Below are 19987 nucleotides of genomic sequence, written 5' to 3'. Positions count from 1 at the left end.
TCGACGGGGGAGCCTGCCTGCCGCGTCTGGACCTGCGGTAAATTCGAACTAAGGTACTTTGAATTCAGCTACGTTATTAACGTAGCTGAATTTGCGTACCTTAGTTCGAAATGGGGGGTTAGTGTGGACCAGGCCTGAAAGACGTTAATGGACAAAAGATTCTTCATAGTATGGTAACAAAAATGGCAAAGTTAAATTTTCCCAAACTACAAAATTCAAGTGAAATTTCAACCCAAATACATTTCTTTTTTGAAGTTATAAATGAACAAATGCTTATAAATTAAGTGTCTCCTCAATTGCAACCACAGGGATTACCATTGTACATCCGTAGTAACATCCACAGTCCAAATAGAATAAATATGAGGGATTATATCCCTCATGTTTTGCATCATAAATCAACTCCCAGCCAGACAGTTAGTTAGGAAGAAACTTTTTCTTGGAGCAGATTATTCTAAATTAGTCCATTACAGGAATTCTTCCACCATTCTCTGAATCACTGGGTACTGGCTAATGCTAGAGACAGGAAACTAATGTAGATGAACCACTGTTCTGATTGACTACAGCAGGGGTAGGTGCTTTCAGAAGTGGTGTGCTGAGTCTTCATTTATTCAGTTTAAGGTTTCGCCTGCTGGTAATACATTGTAACTTTTTTTTAGACGGGGTCTCTCTCTAAGTGTATATTATATAACTAAACTATTGTTGTATATAAAATAAATAAGGTTTTCAAAATGTTTAAGAAGATTCATTTAAAATTAAATTAAAATGCTGATCTTACGATGCCAGCCTGCTCAGCCCTCTGGGTGGGGGGTTCAGGGCAGAGGGCTGGGTGTTGGGGGGGGGGGGGGGGGGGGAACCGGGGGCCAGGGAGGGGGGCGGGGGGGGGGGAGGGGGACTCAAGGTCAGGGCAAAGGGCTGGAGTGTGTGTGTGGAGGTGCAGGGCACAAGGCTTGGTGTTGGGGGCAACTCTAGGTCAGGGCAGAGGGCTGGGGTGCTCGGCTCGTGGGGGTGCTCCCAGCCCCCTGCCCTGAGCAGCTCATGGCAGGGGGCTGGGAGGGATATGCCCTGTTCCACCCCCTTCCCCCAGGCCCGTCCCTACCTCTCTCTGCCTGCTCTACGGAGCAGCCAGCACGCTGCGCTTGGCTCTGCTCCTCTGGGAGGAGCAGGGGCCGGAATGCACCACATTGTGGGAAGAGAGCATGGCTGCCGCAGGACCAAGCTTCTGTCTCCTGCCCCTGCAGGGGAGAGCAGCGGGTGAAGGGGCTGAGTGGGGCGGGGGGGGGGGGCTGTGGGGGCAGGAGGCAGAAACTTGATCCTGCGGCAGCCAAGCTTCCCCCCCCCACCCCTTCTTCCCACAGTGTGGTGCATTCCGGCCCCTCCGCCCCTCCTCCTCCGCCTCCTCCCAGTGGGCAGCAGCGTGCCACTCAGAATCGGCACGCGTGCCATAGGTTGCCAACCCCTGGACTACAGCAATGCCCATGTTCCTGTCTAACATTCATAAAAAAGCAGTATGTGCTTTACTGTTGTATATTCAGTAATTCCTAATCCAAATATAGCACAAGTACAACAATGTGGTAAAAGTTAGTTTTTAGTGGGCACCACTATATAGCATCATTAGTACAATGTTGTATACACATATGTATTTTAAAAGCCAAACACTTACAACATGTAGCTCATTTCATCTTGTATGACTGTGGGCACCATATAATCAATCTGGAAAAACAAAAAAAAATTTTTTCAATGAAATAAGAAACACATAAGATCAAATACGGCTCATATCAAAAACATATCCACATTTACCTGCTTCATATCCAGTGGACCAATGTTGGTGATATTGTTTAGCCGTGCCTTCCCAATAACGGTTTTTGAAAACTGAACTTGGGCTGTAATGTTTGCCACTTCAACAGAATAATAATTGTTGTTTGTTATATTTAGGGTGTTCTGCAAAAAAAACAAACTTTAGAATTGCCCATAAGTTTCTTGAGAAAGAACTGTTTTGAAAATTAAGTCTCATATCAAAGTGAATAGGTGTATAAGCTATCTTTTGCTTTATCTAACTCCACATACTTTTCTAAACATATTATCTAACAGTGTTTCTCAAACGCAGCCACCATGGCCGCATGCAGCCACCAGGGGCTTTTCTTGCGGCCACAGCCCCCTGAGCTGTGATGTGGGTGAGAGGAAGTGGCAAAATAGCGGCCCCTCCCTGTTGCTCCTGGATGGGTTGGTGCTGAGGCTGCCAGCAGGGGTTGGGCCGTGCACCCCTCTGGAGACACCTGGGGCACAACACTGGAGGAGGAGCAGGCAGCTGGTGAGTTCCCAACTTTCCTGGGGTGTTGGGGCTAGGCTTTGGGCTTCAGCCCTGGTGTGCCGAGACAGCAACAGGTCTGGGGCTCCAGCCACATTGCTTCAAGCTCCATCCCTGGGCCCTGTCCCCTGGCTGTGGGGCTTCAGGAGCTGGTCACAGGGCTTCAGACTCCAGCCTCCCACTGCCTCCCCTGGCCACTCACCCACCCCATCGCCTGTAATCCCCGCTGCCTCCCCCAACTCCCATCCAGGGTTCAATTTGTCCCCAGGCTTGCCAGGACTGAGTAAGTCTGCTGTGAAAAGTGATACTTTTATTTTAGTTAATATCACTTTTCACAACAGACTTACTAAGTAGCAATAAATAAATTACAATGATTTGGACATGTATATTTATTTGTTTTTCCTAAAGCCAATCTAGTATCTTAGGAAAAAAATATGAGAGTGGACACCAAAAATGTGTACTGAGAACCAATGTGTTAAAACATGTTTTAAAACACTAGGCAGCATCTGGTGCAGGCAGAGACAGTGGTGTTTTCACAAATGTTAGCTAATATTTTTATTAAATCTCATTTCTTCTAGGATAAACAAGGTCTTAAATGGCAAGAATGTGAGTGTTGTAGAACTATACCCAATTTTCTTCCCTGCACTGTCAGCTCATTAATTTATGCAAGCAACAGGAAATTCATTTCTGTTCACATAAAATGAATAACTGAGTTTTCATCAAAGATTCCAACTCCATGAAGATTTGTGAGAGAAAGTAAAACTGAATCTACTTCCCTTGTTCACAGGAGAATGTGGATCTGTAATGCATACACTACATGGGGAGCCTTTTAGCTATTGTATCCACAGACTATCTCCTTTTCTTAGCCTCCTTCCAGCATGCTGCCACCTCTGCACCAAATTATTTAGTGAACAGTGATGGCCCCACTCTATCCAATTCAGCATGTTGGTACTAAACACTTACATTACTTACATTTTAGAAGGCCACATTTTAAGAAGTATCCGCCTCAACAATTGCAGTCACCCTGTATACTATTTTTAGTGGAGTACAGGTATAGATTTAAGGAAGGCATATCTTTCTTAATAGTAGACCCAGAATCCTGGCTCACCCTCCCAGAGCAGATCAGGAAAAATCCCAGTTTCTACCTCTAAGTCAGGGGTCAGCAACCTTTCAGAAGTGGTGTGCCGAGTCTTCATTTATTCACTCTGATTTAAGGTTTCACGTGCCAGTAATACATTAACGTTTTTAGAAAGTCTCTTTCTATAGCTCTATAATATACACCTCTACCTCGATATAATGCTACCCGATATAACACGAATTCGGATATAATGCGGTAAAGCAGTGCTCCGGGGAGGGGTGCTGCGCACTCCGGTGGATCAAAGCAAGTTCAATATAATGCGGTTTCACCTATAACGCGGTAAGATTTTTTGGCTCTCGAGGACAGCGTTATATCGAGGTAGAGGTGTATAACTAAGCTATTGTTGTATGTAAAGTAAAAAAGGTTTTTAAAATGTTTAAGAAGTTTCATTTAAAATTAAATTAAAATGCAGAGCACCCCAGACCGGTGGCTAGGACCCGGGCAGTGTGAGTGCCACTAAACATCAGCTCGCGTGCCGCCTTCGGCACGCGTGCCATAGGTTGCCTACCCAAGCTCTAAGTCATACTGCAAGACCTCTACTGTTCCCCAAAGATCCAGACCAGATGAAAGTCTGACAGTAAACTGAGGGTAGCAGCCCATGATTATACAAACTGGAGAAGAGAATTTGACCACCCAAACAGTTGTCACTATCTTTAAAAACCACATAAAATGCCTGTTGGGGTAAACACTGTCAGAATGCTTACAAATAAATGATACACGTTATGTGCCTAGTAAAATTCTATATAATAAAGCATTTTTGACTGGATCCATACGTTGTGTTTTAAGGGGATACTATTTACACACATTTACTGTTCACTTTACCACAATGTTCAGATTGTCTTACCGTAATATTTAGATATATTATACGCCTACTTGTTTCATAACTGACATATACTGACTTCACTCCAATGTATTCAACATCGATGGAACGAGGAAATAAGAAGAATACAGCCAGACCAGAAAGGAGTAAGCATACTATTACAGAAGCAGTCACATAAAGCTTTCTGAAAAGAAAAAAAAAAAAAGTGTTAATCTAGTGATATTACCAACAAAAGTGATTTGTTATAAAATTCAAACCACTCCTTTCCTACCATTTATTTTCTTTGTAAGTATATAAGCATTCCTATGTAAAATCAAGATATTTAATCCAGTCTGTCTCCACCTTTCACTCTAACTCTTTAAATTCCATTTAAACTGAGAACAATTAAACTGCATATTATGTTTAAGAAAAATCTTGGAGTATAAATTAATCTTGCTTTCAAGAAGAGTTCAAATACGGAAGTAATTGATGTAATTAGTGACTCAAACTTCAACACATATGGATGCTCTGGTCTAAAATTTTTAAACCTAATTCTGGGGCCCAATATATTTAAGAAAAAGACCTCAATCAAAAGATACTCTTAATTTGAAATAGAACCGCCAGAACTGAGAGAGCAAGCAAATCAAATTCTGAAATATTGTCATATATGAGAATGAGGCTCCTATATGCCTTGAAAGCACTCTGTCTTACAGGAAAAAATATTTTATACTAAAGCTAAATAGCAATGCTACTAGCTTGCTTAGATGTCTGTTTCATTAAGAACTGTGACTTTTGGTTTCTTGGGGGAAAAAAAAACAAGGCATATGAAATAAAACCTTGTAATACGGCTTTATAAAACCGCAAATTTGTTCCAAGTTTTGGACACTAAACAAAAAATTCTTCAGAACTGACCTACCATCGTACCATATCTAGATGATTCTTAACCTTTCAGTATAATCTTCAAGTCCTCACAATTAAAGTTATAGAATGTGACAATTGTCACATCCCTATAAAAATGGTATCTTGCCAGTATTCTAAAATGAGGTCTACTAGCAAATAAATGAGTAAATTAAAAAAAGCTATGGCTTCAATAAAACACATTAGGTGTTAGAAATCAGAACTTGGGGCTGGTTTAGCAGAGAGATAACAAACCTAAGATAAAGAATTATAAAAATCTCTTTATCCACTAATATTTCCATGTACTTGTTAATAATTGATAACATTATACTGTTGCCAAATTAAGTACTGTAGGATTTCTAACGTGTGCTAGACATGAAAATAAAAAAGTCTATTACAGAAAAATCCAAAACCTTTTGATGTCTACCATAAAATATATCATAAATCACTAAGGTTCAACTGGTTTAACACATGGGCAGATCTAATCAATTTAATACAGAGAAAGCAGCAACAAAAAAGGCTAGACCAGAATAATGAGTTTACTGATCCTTGATACTGATGACCAAGAAACCATCCCAAGAAATATACAACAGCAATTGACTTATTTGATAACAGTGGGCCAAATTCACTGCTGATTTAGATGTGACAGTGAAGTTGTGTCTACTTACGTCAGCAATGAATTTGGCCTTTTGCCTTCAGGTAAAAAGCTACTTCGCCCTTGGTCTAGAGTAAAGGCTACTGGATTCTCAAGCAATGTACAGCCACAGTCTTCTAAAATATTAATCATTTGATATAACTATAGCCCAAAAGATATTGTACTGCATTACGCACCGTGCTACAAAATACCTTGTTAGCAAACAGGTGTGTGCTACCCTGAACCTCTTTTGTTAATGTTTTGAGAGTTGTGGTTAGTTTTGTTATGAAATATAGTTAAGGAATATTGTTTGGAGATACTGAGCCCAAGAAAAGATTACTCAGTGACTTCATTTATGTTTCTTCTTTGGAGAGGGGAAAAAAAACCAACACCTATATTCTGATGTTAAATGTGATGCAATATATCAGCAAAAGAAAAGTTCATTTCATACATTCATATTCTTACTGTAACTTACGTTCTTCTTGGCCTCAGCCTCTGATCACTGTATGGAATCAGTGCCACAAGCTGGTTTTCCTGCCCTACAAATATACAAGAACAATTTTCAGAAATATCTTTAGGTGGACTTAGCTATCTCTAAACAAAAACAGTTCAAACAGCATTTTCCAGCAGAATTTAATGGCACCTCATGATGGATTTTTTTTTTTTATTAAAAAGACACAGTAATTAAAACAACATTTTGGAAAGTGTCCTTAGGTATAGAACATCTCTTCATAGACTACACAAAGCAACAGAGGGTCCTTTTACAGATTCAGACTAACACGGCTACCCCTCTGATAATAGGCTACACAAAAATTCTTTCAATTCCCCGTAGCAGAACAATCTGTGGGTATATTAAGGGACATATGCTTCTATCTCAGAAGAAAGGTTAAGAAGCAATTTTTTGACAGGGCAGTGAAAGGAAATACTTGTTTCTCTGGAAGACAATTATTGTGTTGCACTAGCCACCAAAAGCACTAAACAGAACCAGGGGCCCATTACACTAGATGCTGTAGGAACACCTGGGAATACACGGTCCCTCCACCAAAGAGTTTCCAATCTAATCCATTCATTTCTGACCTCTGTTCCTTTCTTATGATTCAACAATAGAATTTTTTAATATTCTAAGCACCCTGGAGCAAAGACCAGTTTGTAATACACTATGCACACCTATGATGCATAGGAAGTGAATAATCATCAATGAGTGAGAATTAACAATCTGAACAGCATGGCAGCAAAAGAAAAAGAACAATCACTAATTCCAAAACCAAGCTTGCAAGAACAAGAGCTAGTGTTATTTGGGTCAAACCTTTAATGTCAGGACCAAGAATTTTGCTCACAATATCCTCAGATGCAAAGAACACCTGAAAGTTTACCAACACACGCCCTATGAAGTATCAACAAATTATTCCTGCGGCAGTGAACTGAACATCTATGAAAGTTCAGTGAACTATTATCACATGTGATGCACTTATAATCAACACTTCGGAGGAAAAAACTCCAATGTGTAGCTAATACGACAGACAGAAAAAATGAAGAGAGGGGATGAAGATCACTTATGATTGTTTGTGTCTGAAGAGACTATACAGGATTATCACTGGGGGTCTGAGCCCAGAGCTACCTTGGGGTATGTCTACACTACAATTAGACATTCACGGCTGGTCTGTGCTAACTGACTCAGGCCCCTAGGGCTCTCGCTAAGGGACTGTTCAACTGCAGCGTAGACGCGTGGGGTTGGGCAGGAGCCTGGGCTCAAGGACCCTGCAAGGTGGGAGGATACATCTACAAAGAGACTCGCAGCAGTGAGTCTCAGAGCCAGTTCATTTGACTCTGGGCTCACGTTATGGGACTAAAAATAGCAGTATCAACATTCTCAGGCTGGAATCCAGGTTTTGAGATCCCCCTCCTTCTCTGGGTCTCCCCCTGCGCCCCCCCCCCCCCCCCGCAGTGTACACATTCCCTCAGAGGGCTAAACAGTCTAAGAGCTACAGGAATTTTCCATACAATTCCTACTAAAGACAAAAAAGACCTACGAGTTAGTAATTTGTGCACATGGTATTTTTTCCCCTAAAAAAATACAAGTCCCAATAAATGAAACAAAATGACTAAAAGCTCAAAAGTACAAGCAGGACTTGCATAGAAGAGAAGTTGAACGTATGCAGGTTATTTAATGTGCAAGTTGTACAAGAAGCAGGAGAGGAGATAAGGTAGATGTAGCAACACAGCATGTGACAACAGTTGGGTTAAAGTGTGGAGCCTAATCCCAGATATCTAAATATTAATTGCACCATTCAGCTCAAACATACCTTTTGCAATAAGGTATTGTGGAGGTTAAAGTAAGTTGAAACACACTGGTTTCTTGTCCACACCAACAGATTTCTACATTTTTCTTATGAACCCACAATCCCTTCTCTGCACAGTTTTCAGTTGTAGATAGACTCATGATTGGGGAAACAACAAAAACAAAGCCACACAAAGTTTCCTCAGAGCGCAAAAATCTTAGTGTTTGCAATACATGAAGAGTTAGAAACATGGTAAGAGGTTTGAGAAAAAATCTGGAATATTTGTTATTGTTTGAAAAACTGAAAAAAATAATCATGTGATTGTTTAAATATATTCTTTAAACTTGCAAAAAATACTGTAATGCTACTTTTATTTTTACTCTGTGCATTGTGTTGAACAGCTGGATTTGGCCAAAAGACAAGAAACAAATTCCATATGATTGCTACAGTTTAACAAAAGCATGAATCCAAGAACATTGTAATTCCAATTGTGCAATATAGTCTCATATATTCACAATTTTGTTACCTAAATTGAAATCTCATTTTATAGCACATTGAATTTATCTTAAAATACCAGTTCACTCTATTAGCCAGTTCTAATGAAAATATTATTTTATTGCAGACTTTCATTAATTAGCTCACATTTTTCATGTTTAGTATGAGACATGCATACCAAATAAATGGTTTAATAAGTCACCCTAATGTAAAAATTGAATAAAAAAATTTGTATGTTTAACAATTTTCTATTTTGATTTACTAAACATTAACTCTAACATTATATATTAGAAACATCCACAACTTAAGTGTTACCTATTATCATAACACCTAGTATTACCAGAACAGGAAAATTAAAAACATTTCTATTTAATTTGATTACTTGATATATTTGACAGCCCTTCGTACGGGTCTTTCACATGGCAACAGGAGAGAAAAAGATATGGTTGTAAAACTACAAAAACAGAAGGACTCAGGCCAGATGTGATGCCTAATGATACTAAATCCGTTAGGTTTATGTAAGCCACTACACTGATACTGATATTAGTTGGAAATTACATTGTCTTAAATGTGTTGCTATTTTTTAAAAAATGATTTATTTTTTTCAAATGGTTTTGGTGTCTTTCCTCTCAGAAGATTCTGAGATGCTTTACAAACTGTACTTGAACAAGGACTTTTAACCTGTATTGAAATACAACTCTCTCTGGAGTAGAATGTGGCAGCTGTTCTATGCCAAAACAACATTTTACTTATGGGGGAATTCTGCACCAAAAAATTAAAAAAATTGTGCACAGTATTTTAAAATTCTGCATATTTTATCAAAACAACACAATATAATCATGCCAGTTTCAATTATTTTGGTATTTTATTTCAAAATACCTGTCAGCAGGTATGCCTGCATCAATACAGACCACCTTCCTCCCCCCCCCCCCCCCCCCCCCCCCCCCCAAACACAAAAAAAACGAAAATTTTTTTTTTTTTTTTTTGGACAAATAATAGGTTCCTTACTAGGAATACAGAACTGAATTGTTAGGGAGTTGGGGAGCCTCCCGCATGCAGACCCAGGCTGACCCCAAGTCTCTCCCATTCAGTCAAACATATCTGGCCCTGTCCCCGCATCCCCAGCCCCATGGGTTTCTACAGCCTCCTCCCACATCCCCATATATCCCTGCAGCCCCCCCCCGCGCCAGTCCCCATGTGGCCTTGCACCCCCACTCACATTCAGCCCCTGACTCAATGCTGTCACCCCACTACCTCTGAGCCCACGCCCAATCTGAACACCAGCCTCTGACCCGCCCCAGCAGCCCCATGTGTCCCACTCTGTCTGTCCTAACTTGGCTCTGCAGGCAGGGTGCTGTGATGAACTTCTACTCCTGGGGGAATTCTGCCCTACTGCGCACTCATAGAATTTCCCCCCCCACCCACTCACCATCCCCCAAATTATATTATGACCCAGAAGTGCTACAGTTCTGCCTTTTGCCCACTGTTGTGGTGCCATAGCAGTTGGCTGTGTTCATGCCACTGGCTGTTCTGGTGCCACAGAGGCCTCCGGTGGGCAAAAGGCAGAACTACAGCATTTCTGGGGCAGAATGTATTTTCTGTGGAAAAAAAGTTCTGTGGGACACATGAATTCTGCACATGCACAGTGGTGCAGAGTTCCCCCAGGAGTAAGATTTTTATGAGGGGAAATGAAGAATAATTTGTCAAATTAAAGATGCAAGAGTAATTTTAGGAAGATTATACTTTGCCAAAAGAGAATTTGATCAAAATCAGACTATTACACTTAAAGCTGTGTCTTCTATGGGCAAAAAGATGAGCTAACACATGGCAACATGCTAGTGATGAGAAGGAAGTTATAGTTTTCACACATATTAGAAGGTCAAGGTAAATCCTAAAGGGAGCATGTAAAACTACAATTTCCTGGTCTTCACCAGGATTGTACCTCCTGTTACCTAACACACAGTAAGAACTCTAGTGTTATCAAAAAAGTCTACTACAGTAACTCCTCACTTAACATTGTAGTTATGTTCCTGAAAAATGCAACTTTAAGTGAAACAATGTTAAACAAATCCAATTGTCCCATAAGATTTAATGTAAATGCGGGGGGTTAGGTTCCAAGGAAAATTTTTTGGGGCAGACAAAAAGCATTATACTGTACAGTACTGTACTGGGGTTGGGAAGTGCCCCTGGCTTACCCCACACAGGCACAGCCCACTGCAGGCAAGGACGCTAGGAAGCACCTTTGCAGCAGCAGCTTCCCCAGAGAACAGGCTCGAATTTTGCCTCTGCCTGTCCCAGCTCCACTCCAGGGCCACCTCTTCCCACCCTCACCCCCCACCTCCTCTCAGGAGCACGCCACATCCCTCCCCGCCCCCCCAAAAGTCCTGCCAAACAGCTGTTTGGCGGTGCTTAGGACTTTCTGGGAGGGAGGGGGAGGAGCAGAGACACGGCACTTCCCCGCTCCTGCCCCTCCCTCCCAGAAAGTCCTAAGCGCCTAAGGTGGGGGAAGCGCTGGGAGGGAGGGGAAGGAGGCAGAGAAGCGGAACTTGTGCAATGCTCCCTTGTAAAGTTGCTGCTCTTCCACAGAATCTTACAAGCAGGCAGCCAAATGACGTTATAAGGGAGCATTGCACAACTTTAAACAAGCATGTTCCTTAATTGAGCAGGGACGTAACAATTGAAACAACGTTAAGTGGGACAACGTTAAATGAGGAGTTACTCTACTGAAGAGATGGATTTTGCTTTGACATGGGCCTCTATTAATCGTTTGAGCAGGCTAACCATAATCAGTTTTAGGACTGAGGCTGAACATTTGCAAATGACATCTGTAAAATACACCATAATGAAGGGCACAGCTTAAAACTAATTTGTGATAGAGCTAGATAATACCTAGCACTTTAAAAGTGTTTATATTTTCAAAGCAGTGTACACCAGGTACTTGAAGGTGCATGAATATTTTTTAAACCAGAATGTTGAACTTCAACGGCATTAGGTATGGGACTTTGCCCATATTCTCACATTATCTACTAGCTAGCAAGAAATTCTCCAAGGAATGTCAGGTAGCAAGGATAATATCACCATATGATGAAATCCCATTAACTATTTCACCCTCCTGATCACAAATACCTTTGAGGACCTTTGCAGGAATACTTTCAAGAGCACCAGCACTCACAGACGAGGGCATCCTCTTAAGAAAAGTAGAAGTAACAAGGGGCATCCAACAATGCAGTTACAGGATAAAAATATTTCATGTCCAGAAACAGACAACCTATTTAAACAGATTTTCTCAAACCACAACTGATGTTTACTATTCAATGCATGCAAAACGCATGGCTTTCAAAAAAACCCTCTTCTTGTGGTATGCACAATACACAAAAGCGTGACAGCATGCAGAGAGCTGAATCCCTCAATTATGATTTTAAAAAACAGAATACGTGTGTTGAGAATGATAGATGCTACTATTTAAAGAGGTCCAACAGCCTTCTTAAAGGCAAAAAAGGCTGCTTTTTAAAAGAGAAAGACAACGAGAAATAAAGCTTTTAACACAAGATGCAAAGGACATCTAAAAGGAAAACACTATAGCTGCTAATGTACCCTATATACTTGTTCATAAGCCGAATTTTTTTATTAAAAAAAGGGAAGCACCAGAGAAGGGGGTCGGCTTATGAACGGGTATAGAGAGGGGGGACACAACCCTCCCCCAAACAGAGGGAGCAAGGAGAGGCAGCACAGCCAGAAGGGAAAAGGCAGGGCCAGAGTGTCTCTGCTTCTGGCCACGCTGCTCTCCCCGCAGCCTCCGAAGCAGCTGCAGCTCTGGGGCTGGCAGGCTGCGGCCGCGCCACCTGGCCCGGCCCGGCCCACCAGAACAGGCTGCGGCCGTGTCACCCAGCCAGGCCCGGCCCGGCCAGAGACCCCCCCCCCAGAGAGGGGGGAAGGGGGGGGGGGGGGGTCCTGGGGTGGGATCATGTGGGGGTGGTTACAGGGATTACTCCCCCAACCCCCAGCTTCTCCTCTCCCCCTCCCCCCAAATTTCCCCACCAGTTGCTGTCCTGGCCGTCAGGGTAAGCAGTTTGCGCGCCGGGACACTTTGTTTACTTAGGTTTACCTCCGTGCCTGCGGACGCTCGAGGTAAACAAACCATCTTGGCCCGCCAGCGGCTTATCAGCGGCCATTTTTCACAAGTATTTGTTGGTCATTTTAAGAGGTGTGGTAATTTAAAGGTACAGATTGTCAAAGCAAGAATTACACCAGATTCTCTGTACCTTAGTTCCTTACCATAGTCAAAAGATCATATTATACCTACCTTTGCCTAAATTTTCCCATCTATAAAATGAGAACTATACACTACATACCAGTTATAAAGAGTTTTGATATAACTTTTTGTCAAAAGTTATATAAAACTGCAAAGTTAGAATTGTAAAATGTTTGGGACCAATATGTATCATGAAGTACAAGCTTACACATCAATCATCCAAATTGTTACCTCACAAAACTAGTCTGACCATTTTTGTTAAACAGAAATGTATGCTGAAAACATTTAACAGAAAAAACAACTAGAAGACCATATACTTAATATTCAGTTAAAATTCTGAACTGACTCTCACGTTTTAAAAATAAAGGTTAGCGAGAACATTATTAAAATAATATTCTTAAAGGTGCAGGCTCTGATTACCACAGTATATATTCAAGTGAGAGACCTCATAAAATGTGTCTCTGTATAACTCTGCCTAGTCATTTCAATATAGTCAAGGGATAAAATACCTAGATACAAGGAGAGTTAAGAGCACATAAAGCACAAGCAAATCAAGATTAAAGTACTGCACTGATTTTTTCCGATACAAATACTAAAAAGGTAACTTTATAAAATGTTGATTCATCGCACTCAATCTGACTGTCTTCTTGGTGGTGCAGGAATAGAAGAGAAAAACAAATTTCAATTACAGAATTGTAGCTATTTGGATGCAGGGTACTAGCTTCATTTACAAGGAAATATGCTTAATTTTAATCTATAACACCTACCACGTGGAATTCTCCCTGTTCCCTGGCAAGTGGGACAAGTGACACTGTCTCTTCCAGTAAATTCCACATATGGGAACTGTGACACATCCCCACTTCTTCCATCTTCACTATGGGATTCAGAGTGAACTAATCCATTCCTCATGTTTTCAGATGCTGTACCTCCATCATAGCCATCTTCTTTACACGTATGTAAAGGCAGGTGAGAAAAGGATTTCCCCATGTCTGATGGTAGAGAGAGTTAGAAGTATGTTTTAGTAAAAAAACTCAAAAATGGTTTACTGTCTTATGCAAAACCCAAGAGGTGCTATTAATACTGCAGTGTTTAGGAATGAAAAGAACTCAATTCATTTGGAATTCATAATAACATGAAGTCAGAATAAAACAAGATGCAGTCTGAAATTAAACAGCTGACAATTAACAGAGTTCACTTTGAAGCTCTACAGCAGAGAAGTCAAATATATATAACTTTCAGGATCCATCCAGCCCTACAATTATACTTATATGGCACACAACATTCAAACTGTCCAGAATCACAGCTTTTTTTTTTTTTTAAAGTAATATTTGCAACCAGGAGCGCTAAAAGGAAAAGGAAGCTTCCAAATATGAACTGAGCATAACTGTTGCAGTCATGTCTGCCTGAGTCTGCAAATAGTCCATAACAATGACTGAGAAGTGTGAATTCCCCTAGACCCTATTATCCTAATTGGACATCAACTCTAAAATTCAAATATAACAACATTTCAGCAACAACATTAATTATTTCAGCGCTGATCATTTTAGCAAAAAGAACGAGGAAGGAAGTGAAGACAAGCCCCCAGGGAGGTGGGATTTAGGAGCTGCTGCAGGAAAAGAACTGTAAAGGGAACAACAAAGGAGACAGAAGAGAAAGGTATACGCAAGGAAAGATGAGAAAACAATGGCAGAGACAGAAATCATGACAAAGGGGAGAAGAGCTTCCACTTGAGCATTGCTGAATAATAAAGTACTAAATAAATATCTAAAAGTTTAGTTTTCACATATAGGCCAGAGTCTGAAAAGGATCTCTATCCAAATATCCCACTGACATCAGTGTGGGACCGTGTAGATTGAGGGGGAATATGGAGTCCTAAATTTATACCCCAACCTACAGAAAACCAAGTGTGGAATTTGGCCCTTTACAAACCAGTTTTGCACCATTAATCTACAGTCTTCTACTCAGCCTGCTTTTCAAATCAACACTACAACAGCTGAAACCCCAATTTTGACCAACTTTAACATTTGTATGACTGGGTGGACCATGTCATCCAGATTATAATTACTTACTTTAAAAATACTTCTAATTAATCTTTTTTTAAAAAACAGCTTTAAAAAAAAAAAAAAACCACAACACACACCTTAAATGTTGATCCCTCTATCTGTAGCAATGCATAACAAAGCTGTATTCCAAGCCTGGAAAATTCACGTACCAGGGGCAACTAGGGAACTTTGCTTGAAGAGACAGGAGCCAAAGACATTAATTTCTACAGAATTTAACATTTCATTTAATTATTACATAAATGTTTAGCCATTATTATTACAAAAATGGCTCTAAATCAGTTTCCATATATAAGGCTATCTTCCCGTATCGAAAGACAGTGTTAATACCCCAACTGCTGCTCCTAGCTTTCTAATGAAGAAGTAGATTGAAACGGAAAGCTATCTCTGGAACCCTATAGACATGCGTGAAACTGACAAGAATTTTGTCATTTTCACTCTTATATTGGTCAGGAATCCTGTAAGTAGCAGAGACAGACAGGGCAGATATTCCAGGGGGATGGAGGATACAAAAACAGAGGTCAGGAGACAGGTAGAGTGCTAGGGGACTGCTAACATTGCAAATACCAGGAAACAGTGAAAGGGGAAGAGTAATGAAGGCCCTCCACTTCCCTCTTGCATCAATCAGGAGCCTGAAGATTTGAGGGAAGGGGAAAGCAAATGAACTTCAAATTTTTTGCAGTCTAGGGATAGAGGAGTTTTCAAGTTTCACACACTTATAAAACAGAGGAAGATATATATATTTTATGGATTTACCCATCCCTCCACCTCACACCACCAAGCACAGTACAGGAAGATAACGGATGAGCAAAGAGAGGGATAACGGGGCATGGACTTCTTGCCAGTACATTAGCCCCAGCCCTTGCTGGTGGCCCCTACTTTCTGTACCAACCTTTAACTGGAATAATCCTCTAAATAGTGGGTGTATGGCTATGCTCCAGGCATAAACAGTAGGAGCACTATGACTGCAGAAAAATGACTCCAAGGTGAAATCTTTTGAGAGTGTCTGTACCTTTCTAGTAGTCAGATCATATAATCTACCATTATCATTTTTTATGCAAGGTAGCACACCAACTACCATGACTTAGATTACAGTCTTTCACAGAGTTTGAAAAACTCACTAATGTGAAGTTTGATCCTGCACACATTATTCACACAAAGCTCCCACTGAACTGAAAGGGAATTTTGCCTTAGTGGGAACTGCAGGATCACGCCATTAATTTCCACTATAGTACTAGAGAAAAGAGATCTTGTTGTACAACTGCAAGAATGGAGTTCCTTTATATTTTAGGTGTCCCACACAGAGAAAATAGTATTTTAAGAACTTGCATGCATTCCTTCTGTATGGACTTCTCAGATTATCAAAAAGATACCACCTATTGGAATAATGTAAAACCTACTGGAAAGGATAGAAAGAGGTCAGAAGTTCCTTACACATCTTACTGATGGTCCCAGCAGCATGACTGCATCATTACAGTTGGGTGAACACAGACATTTGCTTGAATTAAAAATCATGAATGTGTGTCAATATTCATGACCCATTTTGTTGGTGTTAGCAAGTATTCATACAAGCCAAGTTTTAGTCGCAAGAAAATTCATGATCAGGAAACCTACTCATATGGGTATTCTTGCAACCATTTTGAATGTGCTTTGTGGATTTGGGCATACATATCATACAACTCTCCACAGCACAAGCTGCGGGAAGTAGTTTGTGAACAATTTATAGGCTGAAATATGTTCACACAAACGATTTAAATAATGAACAAATTTACAATAATTGGAATTGGTCAGCAAAAACAGAAATAGTTTCTAATTCACTAAATTATTCACTGAGTACACAAGATGGCTCTGCCCCTCTGTTGTCATTAGTCCACTTGGAGAGTTTTATGATTCTGCCACAGCCTTGGAGCTATGGAGCCTGAATTCTTTACCTCACGCAATAGAGGTTATTGCCTACGCTGCAGCTGAAAACATGCCACCACTCAGGGCAAGTAGACAGGCTCACACTAGCACCGCTGGAGGTACTGTGCTAAAAATAGCAGCGTGGACACTGCGGCATGTGCAATGGATGGGGCCAGTCACCTGCACTCAAATGTGTGCCACAATGTCCACACTTATTTTTAGCATGCTAGCTCAGTCAGAGCAAGTGCAAGTCTCTCTACCTATACTGAAAGGCACACTCCTCTAGGTAGACATACCCAGGGGATCATACTTTTAGATCCAGAGGTCGTGGATTCAATCCCAGCACCTGTTATGCTACAGCTGCAACAAACTCATCCAGCTACACTGCTAGAAGATTCAAATGCCAACTTTAATTGAAAACTACCGGTCCATCTATAACTTATATATTTTATACCTCAAATCTATAAACGTCAATTCTGAATACCCCAATACAATAGCCCAATACAATGGGATTTTAAAAACCTTAACATTTTGTAGATGAGAATACAGAAGAAAAGCAATTAGGGAAGCTGCCTGACCTCAAAACCATACAACAAACCAGTGTCAGAGCCAAGATTACAATACAGGAATTCCTGGCTTCTAATCCTGTAGTCAATTCCTTAGACATAATACTTGTCAGTACTACACTACAGCCTACATCAGCATAGCTTGTGTCACTCAGGACCATGAATAAACCACTTCCTGAGTGATATAAGTTACACTGACATAAGTGTTTATATGCACAGCACTATGTTGGTGGAAGAGCTTCTCCTGCCAACATACTTTATGTCACTCATGGAGATGCTTTTTTATGTCTTCACCAGCAGCACCACTGTATATATAGGCATGGCCTAAATGGATACAACTTTTCTTTTAAAAGACAGATTAAAGGTGGAGTTCTTATTTCACTCAACTATATACAAAATTAAAATGCAATTCTAAAAAAAGCAAACAAAATGATGATAATACACCCAGTTTTAAAAGCCATTTTATTGCAGTTGCCTGATCAGTGGAGGATTAGTCATTACTATTACAAACTCTCTCAGGATACATAAGGTAGAAGAGGTAAAGAGACATGACTTGATATTCACAAGTCTGTTCAGCCTGGGTAGGCATGTCTAATGATGTGCAATATACAAGCTTTAACAAGCTCTTTGTCAAATCCCAGCCTTCAGCTATCCACTAAGTACACAGCAAAACGTGTTTCAAGAAAACAGTTGAAACTTGGGACCTTGAGACTTTTGTCCTGTGTGGTCAAAATAGAGAGAGACCCCCTCAGCGAAGCCAGGTGTGTTTACATTTGAATCCCACCACCCAGCCACAGCAAAGGGAAACGGGAAGCAGAAACTTTAATTTCACCAGAGACCTAAAAAAACCAGCTATTAGAGACCACCTCACAAAACACACATACCAAAACCACTGCATGACAACACCATGCCTTGATCACCCATCCCACCTCAGCACACAACCTCGCTCCTGGGCCCCAGGTCTCACCTCAGCACACAACTCCTCCCCGCTCACCACAACACCCCCGCTCCTGGGCCGCAGGTCCCACCTCAGCGCACACACACACACACACACACACACACTCTCCTAGGCCACCCATCCAATCACACATCTCTCCCTGCCTCCCCACGATAACACCGCTCCTGGGCCGCAAATCCAATCCACACACACACACACACACACCACCCCTCCTGAGACCCAAATCCCACCTCAGCACACAGCTACCCCCCCTCCCCCCCAACACTGATCTTGGGCCGCACGTCCCACCTCAGCAGCGCCGCGCGCCCCGGCCAGCACTCAGTGTCACCGGCCCACCGGGCCCCTCTCCCACCGCCCAGGCCACAACAGGGCTACACGGCCAGGCCACTCCGCCCCGCCAGGCCCCTCTGCCCGCCGCGATGCCCGGGGTCCCCAACTCGGCGCCCTCTCACCTGCGCGGCCGGGCTCGGCTGCTCGCTCGAGGCAACTGGGCTGCGTGCGCGGCAGGGCCCGGCTCCCGGCGGTGGGAGAAACAACGACGCCAAGCTCGGGAGCCCGGATCCTCTTCAGCGATCGCAGTACGCAGGCGCGGCAGGGGACACCTGGCTAAGGGCTGACGGTCTGGAGGGGCGGGGCTGAGGCTCAGCGGCGAGCGCCGGGGGAGCTCAGGGCTGGGGAGAGCCTCTCAGCCGCCCCTCAGGGCTGGGGTCTTCACCACCCGCGGGGTCCCGCCGCAGCGTGAGGCGGCCTCACGCCGGGGCCGCTGCGCTGTGGTATGAAGGTCCGAATTGCAATCATGGCCCGTCTCTAGCAGTCCACGTTTGCTTAGCCAAAGCCCGGTAGAAATGCCCCTTCTCCGGGTGCTGCTGGGCGCCGTGACCCGCAGGGAGCAGCGCCAGCCGGGCTGGGGAGCCCGGGACTCAGCAGTAAAATCTGCTGGCGTTGGTCTGACTTGTTCCCCCGATAGCCAGACTCGTGCTAGGCCTTCCCAGGGCACAGGCACGGCGCAGCCCTTCCCTAAAACCTACAGCTACGTTGCTAACCGGAGCCACCTTTTTTCAGTGCCCCGCCTGAGCCCCTTGGACCCCACTTCTCCTGGAGCTGTGCGTGCGCGATGCTGGTCTTTGCAGCGTCGCCAGCTTTCATGATTTCATCCCAGGTTTTGTAACATTCAGTGATTTTTGTTTCTTAACGCCCCAGCCTCCTGGAGTCTTGCGAAAGATTGTTTTAGAGATGGGCAATACTGATGGCTAGATTGTTCCTATCTCTAGCACAGGAATATTGATGGGGGGGGGGGGGAAGAAGGGCTTCCTTTCCTTTTCCACATCAACCCATTAACAGTTTCACTGGCGACTTTCCCATTGTACCTACTTTAGGCAAGTGGGGAGGGAGCAGAGCAGAGATGTGTGTGTGAGAGAGACCCCTGCACCAGTCAGCAGAGCTGACCATGCACAAGGGAACGAGTAAGCTAGGGTTACCATACGTCCTCTTTTTCCCGGACATGTCCGGCTTTTCAGCACTCAACCCCCCGTCCGGGGGGAATTGCCAAAAAGCCGAACAAGTCCGGGAAAATAGCGGCTCTGCTCCTCCCCTGACTCTTCGGCTCTGTTTAAGAGCCGAGCTGCCCGAGCGCTATGGGCTTCAGGCAGCCCCCTTGCCTCCGGACCCCAGCCGCTGGCCGGGCACTTCCCCTCCCGGGCTC

General features: G+C 42.7%; 1 protein-coding gene across 2 annotated transcripts in view; it reads right to left on the bottom strand.

The window, feature by feature from the left end:
• TMEM106B (transmembrane protein 106B) overlaps nt 1–18876 on the bottom strand; it is a 26601-nt gene extending 7725 nt beyond the window's left edge. The window contains exons 1-6 of one of the 2 annotated variants that reach the window (XM_034760537.1): nt 18738–18876; nt 13567–13788; nt 6249–6312; nt 4288–4447; nt 1798–1938; nt 1661–1710 (exon numbers count right to left, since the gene is read on the bottom strand). In XM_034760537.1, the coding sequence (XP_034616428.1) occupies nt 1661–1710; nt 1798–1938; nt 4288–4447; nt 6249–6312; nt 13567–13786 (635 nt within the window). In that variant the 5' untranslated portion in view covers nt 13787–13788; nt 18738–18876. Of the gene's footprint in view, nt 1–1660; nt 1711–1797; nt 1939–4287; nt 4448–6248; nt 6313–13566; nt 13789–14939; nt 15039–18737 lie in introns of those variants that run through there. The other variant, XM_034760538.1, reaches the window with a different exon arrangement.
• Between the last annotated feature and the right edge of the window lie 1111 nt (nt 18877–19987).

This window comes from Trachemys scripta, chromosome 2 (assembly GCF_013100865.1).
Source record: "Trachemys scripta elegans isolate TJP31775 chromosome 2, CAS_Tse_1.0, whole genome shotgun sequence".
In the NCBI taxonomy this organism is placed as follows: Eukaryota; Metazoa; Chordata; order Testudines; family Emydidae; genus Trachemys; species Trachemys scripta.
The sequence above is the reverse complement of the archived record's forward strand: the minus strand, read 5'-3'. Positions and strand labels throughout refer to the sequence as shown.